The following is a 9,795-nucleotide window of genomic DNA, read 5'->3' as shown; positions in this document are numbered from 1 at the left end:
CAAGAACCTATTCATACTTGTTCTTGATATATGCTGGTTTATGATCTGGTTGCCGCATAGATGTAGTTCTAGTTCTTCATACCCGCCTCCTCATTTACCTTTTGGGAATAAATCATAGAATCTCCTATTCATCCCATCTAGCTGGTAAACCTTGACCTTTCAATGTCCCATCCACATGTAGAAACAAGAACCCAGGCTCTCACGGCCGCTCCTCAGAGTTTAGGGACTCTGGGCCGTCGGATCGATATCTACTCGCTGTGGGTCGTTGGATATTTACCCGATCAACTTTGGTCGTCGGATAAAATTCCAATTGCATCAGAATGTAATATCCTTGCCCCCACCAGGGTATTTTAGTCATTTCACATATGGGTATAAAACTAAAGCAATATCGTGGTGAGTGAAAACCTAGCCGCCTCCTCCCGCACTCGCGTCTCCGCCCCGCGCCTCCCCCGCGCCCAGCTTCTCCCGCCTCGCCGCCGCCTCCTCTCCTCCCACCCACATCGACGCCGCCGTCACCCACCGACTCGAACCGCGCCGTCGGCGGCCAGATCCGCCGCAACAGAGCCCCCCCCCCCCCCCAACAACGACGAGCAGCAGAGGAGGGAGGACGAGGAGCACGACGGTGGGGAGCAGCATCAGCAGGCTAAGGCGGCGTAGGAACAGTCCTTGGGCGATGCCGACGAGCGGAGGGAGGACGAGGAGCATGACAGCGGCGGCTACGGGGAGCGGTGTACGTCGGTGCCAAGGCTGTGCTGGAGCGGCTCGACGCGCCGGCTACGTGCGCCAAGGAGACGGCTGCTACCAGGGTTAGGGTTTCGGTTGTTGGCTCCAACACCGGTGGCAATATCTGGTGATTTCATCCTCTCCCCTCCTTCATCCTCATCTCTCTCTCTCTCTAACCACTCCTCCTCCCATCGTCTTGGCTTGCATGTTGCCGTCGTCGTGGAGCTGGAAAACATCATGGTGTCCCCAAATTTTTAGACTGCTGCTCCTGTGTTCGTGGCGTCCCGGAGAAGCAAGGAGTGTTTCTGCTACTCCCTGCACTGGTTTATATCTCTTCTTGCATTTTTTCCATATATTATGAATTCTCAGGAGCCCACCACCGTGTCACTTTAGGGTGTTGTGATCTTTTCTTTTTTGTCTTGATTCTGGTAAGGGCCAAAAAATTTGTGCTTGTTTTTAGTGCGGTGTGAACAAATGCTTTCATTCTTGGCTGGACATTGGTAGGAACCCTAGTGGTTTTGTTCCTTTTTGCATGCAGGAAGGCTATTTTTTGTAAAGGAGTTGTGGTTTCTTATTCATTTACTACTCTAGCTAGGTTCCAAGGAAGGGGCTCTTTGGAGCTATCTTATTTTGTTAGTTTGCTATCCAGGGGAGCATTAGATCTAGAAACATTTTTTTTCCTTAAGTATGCCTTTGTTGTCAAGGAGAGGTTTAGTCTTGAGGTCATATGCTAATTTGGAGTACCCTAGAGCTGCTTTGGTGTGCCCCTTTTGATTTATGTTGTTGGATGAGTAGTCATATGATAGTTAGGAGTACCGCTGGAGATGCTTTTGTGCTTTGGTGTGCCCCTTTAGATTGGTGTTGTTGGATAAGTAGGTGGATCTGGTGAGAGATAAAGGTTATTTTTTGGATCTGATGCCTGGATGCGGACATGTGCAGGTGCTGCTGTGTGAATGAGAGGAGAAGAGGTCACCTGCCTCTCCGTCTTATTCTTCTACTACGTCCTAGGTAAGCCAACCACTACTTCCTCTTTGCCCTCTCCTCTACTCTGTATACATCAAGCCGTGCTATTTTTTTCTATAGTAGGAAGTTTTGTTTGGGTTACTAGCAAATTTCTCAATATAGCCAATCTTTTCTAATTGGTATTCATTACGGTACTCTCGAATTGGAGTCGGAGTTCATGCATTCGAGTAACTGCTTTATCTACCTCCCGTTTAGTTTTTGCTATTATGTTCGTTGGCACTTTGATAGAATGTGATGTTTGCTCTTCAAAAACACAGAAATGAAGTAGTACAAAGCGGTATTCTAAATGTAGACAGTATGCTGATACACTGTTTCCATCCACGATGCTTCATGTAATATTGATTCTTGTGAACCCTATGTTGGCTTCCCATGTGGCTATTATATCCGTAGACAGATGGTAATCTGATCAAGAGAGATTCCTTTATGTAGGGAACTGGCAAAAGATTCATGTGGTTTTCAATACTACTTTGGAATCATTATGTACAAACCAGACATGGTATGTTTCCTTGCTCGAGAGATGTGTAAATGCTAATTTCTTTTATGTATTTCCTCATGAAAAATGCTATAGTAATTTCCCTTGTCAGGTTTTGTACTGTAATATAACAATTGTTTTAATAATTTATTTGATAAAGGAACCTGAAGAACTATTTGAGACAATCTCACAAGCACTGTTGTCTTTTGTTAATCGTGATTGCCTGAGTGGTTGGGGAGGTTATGTTCTTATTGTGTAAGTTTCACGCATCTCTCAACTCTTACCCCCTCATTCCATAATGCAATATACCAAAGTGTGACGATCTCCCTGCCGACCGACTGACTGTTGATGCAATTTGTTAGTTATTCGGGCACTTTGTGTGTTCTGTAGTGTAGCAAATGGGTGAGTGCCGGTGGCAGCGCGTTGCGAACATGTCAATGGCGGCTGTTGAAGCTTGACTTCAGCTACAAGTACAGGTGGTCGTTGGCACGGACATGTCGTCCCTGAGCTTTAGTTCCAGGCGAGATTCAGGTTTGCTCTATTATGCTTGCAGATTTGATTGTGAGAATTACAAGATTAGACTGGTTTGTGAAGGGACGGAGTTAATTATTTGCCTTCTGTGAATTAAGTTAAGTTGCCATGATAATATGTATCTGCTAGAAGGTCTATTAATCATAAAACAATAACAGTGATGGCACCAAGCATAGATCTTGACTCTATTAGTAAACATGCCAGGCAAGTTTCATGCCTAAATACGTATCTCCCAAGCCATTATGTTCCGGAAAATCTACATCTTGCATCGACTAAATGTTGTAGTAAATCAAAAGGTCACATGTGGCATAATTTTACATAGGCAAACATTTCTAGAGAACTTCCCTCTCAGTGTTATACTATTTCTTGTGTACCTTAAGCTAATGCCAGGCATAGTTGAAGCATGCACCAAAAGTGTATTTACTTTGTCTCTTCTGTTATGCTTGAACTCAGGCGCACACAAGGAGCTCTTCTCTGTTTCTACATAGTTATGTCCATTTGTCACGAGCAGAAACTACGCTAGGTTTAATGGTTGCCCAGCGTCATCGATTCATTCCTGTGTTATGTATTTTGCCTGCTTTTTTATCAGAGGCTCAACTATATATGCAGTGTCCTATGTCTCACAGGCTGATTGTAACTCATACATGTGAATTGCAAATTTGGTATTTTGTCGAACTCTGGCATCATCCCCACTCCTTCAGTGACAGTGGCCATCTCACTTTGCTCCTCACAGAAACCTTCATGTACTATGCCATGTCGCCAAACCACTCACCATGGGATGCTTAACGTTGTGCTGGATGATGCCACACATGATTTAGGGCAACGACCCTCCCGCATAGGCCCAATAAGCAGACATTAATTTTTGTTTGGTTATGTTGTCTGTTAGCTTCATGCCTTCACCTTAATGTAGCGAAATTCTTAATTATTGATTTTGTGGGGATCTTTTGTTGCCAGTTTCTTCATGGACGAAGAATTTATGGTTGATGACATCACTCTGGGAGCAATTATCATGCACACGACCAGCGAGTGGTGGCAGAAGCAACTTCTCTCTTGGCCTACATGACAAGTAAGATTAAGACTTTTAGAGGTGAAGAAGTCTCTATGATATTGTTTTCTTCCATTTCTCTGAAGTGCCTTACCTAGAACCACGATCTTTTCGCAGTGAGAAACCATGTATTTTTCCTTTATCTTCTTGATGATTGTTTCTAATACATTTAGTTTAAGAGGAAACACGGACATAAAGCTACATGCGAACACTTGATCCTAAATAGAGTTTGTTTTAACGGAATGTATATGTTCTCGAAAGGAGGGAATGAAAATCTCAATTAGATGAAACCTATAGATCAAAAGAATGACATGATGTTGTCTCCACTCCCTTTGGTGAGAAGTGAGACTTTGTTCCTTCCAGTTCGGAAAAAAGCTACTGTTCAATCCCTATTTACCAAACTTCGTTCCACTTGCATTTGCATTCATAAATACATAAGTAGACAGTGCAATTGGCGGTCACTTCTTTGTCGGTTACTTTGTTAATAACAATCCTCCATAATTGTAAATTAATTTGATCTGGGAGGGAGCCAAAGTATATACCATCTGGTGATTATCAATTTGATTTGAGCAAGGATTATGCATTTTGAATTGTTTCTATTTCGTTCTGAACTGAATTTTAACTCTATTTTCCCTTAGTGGTATTGGAAGTGTATTGATGTTGAGATTAAAGTGTTGCGGTGATCATGGGCTGTGACTTATACACCATGTTCTTCACAGATACTTGAAAGTAGAACCCTTCATTCCGAGTTAGTGACAATGCTTCATGTGCAGGCGCTTTTTTATCTTAGCTCTATGGCTGGCTTTGGCCCCAATAACTTCCAAATGATGTGTCATACCACTAGCTACTATACCGGAGTTGAGGCCACCGTCGACGTGGTGCTCGCCGACTACCAAGTCCACCACCCACCGACGCGGAAGGACACCGTGAACCCGTAGGTACCCTCCGATCCCCCTGCCTCGCCGTGGATCAATGCCGGCGACCACCGCGAGCCTCGGCGCCGGCGAGCTCTGTTTCAAAGTTTGAACCTGACGGGTGGGACCCCCTCGTCAGCCTCTTCTCTTCTGTTTTGAAACGTTTTCTGAAAAACGCCTTCGGGCAAAGTACGCTTTCCTTCTGGGCTGGCGTATTTCCAACCGAAACGCTTTCTGCTTTTTCAAACTAGCCCCTGGGTCTTTTCTGTTTCATCACAGATTAGTCCTTGGACTAAAACCTTTATATCTCTTAAACAAAAGATGCTTTTTAGTTGATTCTTTTTCTGTCAGTTTTATATTTTTGTCTGGTTTTTTATAATATTTATTTGAAAAATATTTGGAACAAATGCACACTTGGTATTTACGTTAGTACGCGTTCTTTTTATACCGTAGATACCGGAGGAGGTGACGGAGCCGCGAACTTCGCCGAGCTAGACTCCCACTACTCCGAACCAGGCAAGCATGTTTGAACCTTTGATATGATGAGTGTTTTGCATGTTTGCTTGAATAGTTAGTGCATGGCATGTTTATATGAGCATCAGTAAATGTTATATTACATGCAAGGAAACTACCAGTATGCTTCGAAACTTGATGTGATCTTTTGATGGGAGATAACATGATCATGTGGTGACATGAAAGGTGGTAAGATGGTATTGTTGAAGCATGCCAGTCTTATGTCAACCGTTAAACTCCAGAGTTAATGTGGATCAAGCCACGTTACCGTCCATTCCCTTTTGTGCTACACATGTTTTCTGCAAAGAATACGGTTTAGTAAGCTGCAAACCTCTTTCCTCGTACACACCAAAGAGAGGGGCCGGGATGAGGGTTCCATGGCCCTGGATTAAAGCCAGTCATCTGGTCAGGGGGCATGGGTGTTTCTGGTTGGGACCGAGAGGGGGGCACCCCTTAGAGCGCGCGATATAAATTTGATCCCATGCTACGCGAGGTTGTAGCCTCCCCGTCTTAAGGTTTTTCTTGAACGTTGCCTAGGGTGATTCCTGGCAGCGGAATGTGGAATGGGTGTGTACTGGTTAGATGTGTTTCTCCTAAAATACCGTAAACGGAACTAGTCCCTTGGGACTACTGAAATCCGTTGGCTGTGGTTAAAAGTACAAACTCTGCAGAGTCAAAACCTTCCGAGTAATCGTGTCCATGGTCAAGGATCTTGGTCAACCCATACATATCAGTATCAGTCTCAATGTCCGTCTCAGCGTCAGTCTCTGTGTCAGTCTCGGTGAAAATCCCCGGTGAATAAACATGAGTGGTAATCCCGTTGAATGTTATTCCTGTGGATGGACTAACCAGTTTATTATTACGTACATGAGTATTCCCTTGAAATGATTCAAATTCATGAGCTACTTGAATCCAAATAATGAAATATGAGCCCTTTATGTGATGTCGCACAGACGTCCGAGTATGGCACTATTGTTACTTACGTTTGATATAAGCCCTTTATGTGATGTCGCTCAGACGTCCGACTGTGGCACTATTATTACTTACGTTTGATATAAGCCCTTTATGTGATGTCACTCAGACGTCCGACTGTGGCACTATTGTTATTTACTTTTGATATAAGCCCTTTATGTGATGTCGCCCCGACGTCCGACTGTGGCACTCTTGCTATTTACTTTTGATATAAGCCCTTTATGTGATGTCGCCCCGACGTCCGACTGTGGCACTATTGTTATTTACTTTTGATATAAGCCCTTTATGTGATGTCGCCCTGACGTCCGACTGTGGCACTCTTGCTATTTACTTTTGATATAAGCCCTTTATGTGGTGTCGCCCTGACGCCCGACTGCGGCATTGTTAATTTATTTCTACCCTTCGAGGCGTCGCTTCAGACACCCGATCGGTCTTCAGTTATTTCGATGGGATTTTGGGAGGGCTACCACCTGACTTCCTTTTTATTTGTCATGCAGTGCGATTTTATTATCTGAGTGCGCATTACTAATATGCTCATGTGCATCATGTTTGCATTTGTTATATCTTATGTCCAAACTGTCTTGCGAGTACTTTCATAGTACTCACCTAGCTTGTTGATTTGGCCAGATGTTGACGAAGGCGATCTTATGGATGAAGTGTTCGATAGCGAGTCCGACGCCTAGAGGAGTCCCAGTCAGTCCCGTGCGATTCTGGAATTGGTCACTTGTATTATATACGCTTCCGCTACTCAGAATAAAAGTCATCGAGCCTCACTCCGGCGCTCGATGAGTTGTAAGATTTAGGAGTCATGTCACCCACTTCACTGTGACATATCCACCACCATTTTTTTACGAGTCAGTAGTTATGCCACCACACCCCTTGTGTCATATCCGCCTTTATGTATAATATGGGCGTGCTTGTAATAAATTGTTGAGCAGCCTTAGCTCAACCCTGTATAATATTTAGTACTTCTGGATTTCTGTATCAAGGATTTGTCTACCAGTAAGAAGGATTCTTCTATACTGGTCCGATAAAAGTGTCGGTTTCTCAATAAATGTTTTATTGGAAAACCGGTCCTGACAATTACCAAGCGAGTACTCCTTTTTATTTTAGTCCTTCCCTTGCCCCCCACCTTATATTTTTTATTTGTAGGCTGATGATAAAGTGGAGACCTTGAAATCCTTTTATAAGGGCTTAGTGCCAGGAGATCCATCTCTGATTTAGTTGAGTAGTATAGTTGGTTGACCATCGGGTTGTAGGTTGGGTGTTTTGTAGTCGTGCGTCATCCTTTTTCCTCCATTGACACCACAATAAAAATAAGAAACACAGTCTGTATTGATCTATTTTTTCCTTGACAGGGCACCTATACCATTTATATATTCGAAGAGGCTCCAAAATCTGAAGAAAGAGGTGGCTATACATGATGCCAAGCATCGCAAGACTAAGGTGGCTAACACAATGGAGCTCCTCCCGTATGCTTAGTGGTTATGGCTCCACAATTGGCTCTCCTTTATTATGTTCCTGTTCTTATTACCTTTTATGTATTCTTGCTTTTGGTATCGAACTTTTTGTCGAGTGGCTTTCTTTTATGGCCTTATGAACGCACTTAGCTTGATCTTGCTTTATAATCTGATGTCAATATTGAGCTTCATTGTGTTTTACTTCTATCTGAATTTGCTTTATTATTATCCTTTATAACTGCAAATGCTATATCTGGGTTTATACTAAAATTGTTGGGACCGGCACCCTCGCGCCAGGGCGTGTTCCCGATCTAGTAATAGATATTGGCTATACATGCAATGTCTTTTTGCCTTGCTCACCTTCTTCTCTCACAAAGTGTAAGTTTACAACCCACTCATATTCTCTCTCATCTCCTCTCTCTCCTCTCCACTCTTCTTCGACTCACAAATATGATGTGTCAACTTGTATAGCCTACTTAATTCCACCCTGTGGTACTTGCTCTAAGAAATAAAGAGATCACAATGGTAAATATCTCTTTATAATAAAATCAAAAAAATAGTGTGTGTGAAAAGACTAAGTACATCGATGTAATGAGAATATACTATAATACCAGAGTTGCTACTTGCCTGACCGGTAGGACGGGCATACCATACGGTTGCTTCGAACACGAACAAAAGCAGAACCAACATGAGTCTCTCTGCTCCTTCTTCTTGATGTGATCCCGACAAAATTTCTTTTTAACACAGTTCTACTTGCCTGACCGGTAGGACGGGCATACCATACGGTTGCTTCGAACACGAACAAAAGCAGAACCAACATGAGTCTCTCTGCTCCTTCTTCTTGATGTGATCCCGACAAAATTTCTTTTTAACACAATATAATCGTAGATGCCCACATATACTCACCTCTATGAATGCACGCACACACACCATACCCCTATAGGCACTTCGTAGTGGACAGGAACATCTCCTCACACTGAATAAAATATCGCCGGAAAACCTGAAATAAATCCAGAAAAATATACACACTAGTGTCAAGTCCAGGACTACAACTCTAGTGGGACGGTCCCATTAAAGAAAACTAATCATTTGAGCTACGTCCAGTTCATATCCCGACTAGATTTCTGGTCCTATTAACCTACTTCAACAGCACCCTGCTTGCCTTATATACTGGCCAAAAAGTGATTAACTAGTCATATGTGAAGGTATCAAACTTTCCCAGCCGCAAACACCAAGTGCTCGTTACTCTCAACCGCTCTAACGGGTTCAGTCGGTGTCCCGCCGCTATTGTGCCGCTGGCTACTACTTGTATTACAAGTTTTTTTCTCAAGGGTGATGGACTGATGGTACGGTAGGACGATAGCCTTGACTACTTTCTGCCTGCATTTCGATGTTTCTTTTTTATTTCCCAGAAGAATTTTTACTGCTAGTTTGGTCAATATATCTGAACATAAAAAAATGTTGGCAAAAGAATGACACATATATGCTATTGCCCAAACACCAAGGCACATATAATGGAAGCACCACTTAGTGTGAAAAGATAGAAGATATTAGCGACGACCATAGTATCTTGGATGGATGCAAATATATATAGTAGCAGGAAGGAGAGCATTCTGTCCAGGTTGGAGACTGTTTCGGTAAGGAATTGTCAAGCAGGCAAGTAGCTAGTGTGAGGAAACACAATTATGTCTTTTAAGGGAGTTTGGGCCCAATCTCAATTGGAAACACAATTATGTCTTTTAAGGGAGTTTGGGCTCTACGCAACTTGTTCCTACTCGGTCAACCAATAATAGTGTCTACTGCTATTGCTAATTAAACGTGATAGCCTTGCAAAGACACAAGTCCTAGAGTGCATGAACACACCATATACCCTGACAAGCAAAAAAATATATTTGTAGTTCTTTGTAGATGTTCACAATACCATGACACATGTTTCGAATTCCCACGAGAACGATATCCTTTACCACCAAGGATACAGATTAAAAGTTTGTTCACTATGACTCGAGCACTTGTTGAATCATTGCGCAAAAAGTGGATTCTAATGATAACCCCATGAAGAAATAGTCCAGACACACCAAAATGCCGTTGAGGAGGAAGGGTCGGGTGTTGATGCTCCACCACGTCCAGAATGGATGGATCAGT

General features: G+C 43.0%; 1 protein-coding gene across 4 annotated transcripts; it reads left to right on the top strand.

Annotated features, from left to right (window-relative positions):
• The first annotated feature begins 409 nt into the window (after positions 1 to 409).
• LOC120976201 (proteasome subunit beta type-3-like) lies at positions 410 to 7,305 on the top strand. 4 transcript variants are annotated; one of them, XR_005771452.3, is made up of 9 exons: positions 410 to 1,046; positions 1,663 to 1,731; positions 2,176 to 2,242; positions 2,379 to 2,473; positions 2,614 to 2,749; positions 3,704 to 3,815; positions 4,568 to 4,732; positions 5,162 to 5,224; positions 6,821 to 7,305. XR_005771452.3 is itself a non-coding variant. In XM_073511036.1 (8 exons), the coding sequence occupies exons 1-4, from the start codon at positions 1,655 to 1,657 to the stop codon at positions 2,622 to 2,624; spliced, it is 255 nt and encodes an 84-aa protein (XP_073367137.1). In that variant the 5' UTR covers positions 1,053 to 1,654; the 3' UTR covers positions 2,625 to 2,749; positions 3,704 to 3,815; positions 4,568 to 4,732; positions 5,162 to 5,224; positions 6,821 to 7,305. The 4 variants fall into 4 exon arrangements, 1 of the variants encoding a protein (XP_073367137.1); XR_012205549.1 differs by having other exon boundaries at positions 2,609 to 2,749; positions 4,568 to 4,728; XR_005771451.3 differs by having other exon boundaries at positions 2,609 to 2,749.
• Positions 7,306 to 9,795: the final 2,490 nt, after the last annotated feature.

This window comes from Aegilops tauschii, chromosome 3 (assembly GCF_002575655.3).
Source record: "Aegilops tauschii subsp. strangulata cultivar AL8/78 chromosome 3, Aet v6.0, whole genome shotgun sequence".
Taxonomy (NCBI): domain Eukaryota; kingdom Viridiplantae; phylum Streptophyta; class Magnoliopsida; order Poales; family Poaceae; genus Aegilops; species Aegilops tauschii.
The sequence above is the reverse complement of the archived record's forward strand: the minus strand, read 5'-3'. Positions and strand labels throughout refer to the sequence as shown.

Excerpts from the sequence above, each read along its gene's own strand:
- LOC120976201 (XM_073511036.1), top strand. The coding sequence starts at position 1,655 with ATGTGCAGGTGCTGCTGTGTGAATGAGAGGAGAAGAGGTCACCTGCCT. Across the intron at positions 1,732-2,175 it reads ATTCTTCTACTACGTCCTAG|GGAACTGGCAAAAGATTCAT; the intron begins GTAAGCCAACCA and ends TCCTTTATGTAG. Across the intron at positions 2,243-2,378 it reads TTATGTACAAACCAGACATG|GAACCTGAAGAACTATTTGA; the intron begins GTATGTTTCCTT and ends TATTTGATAAAG.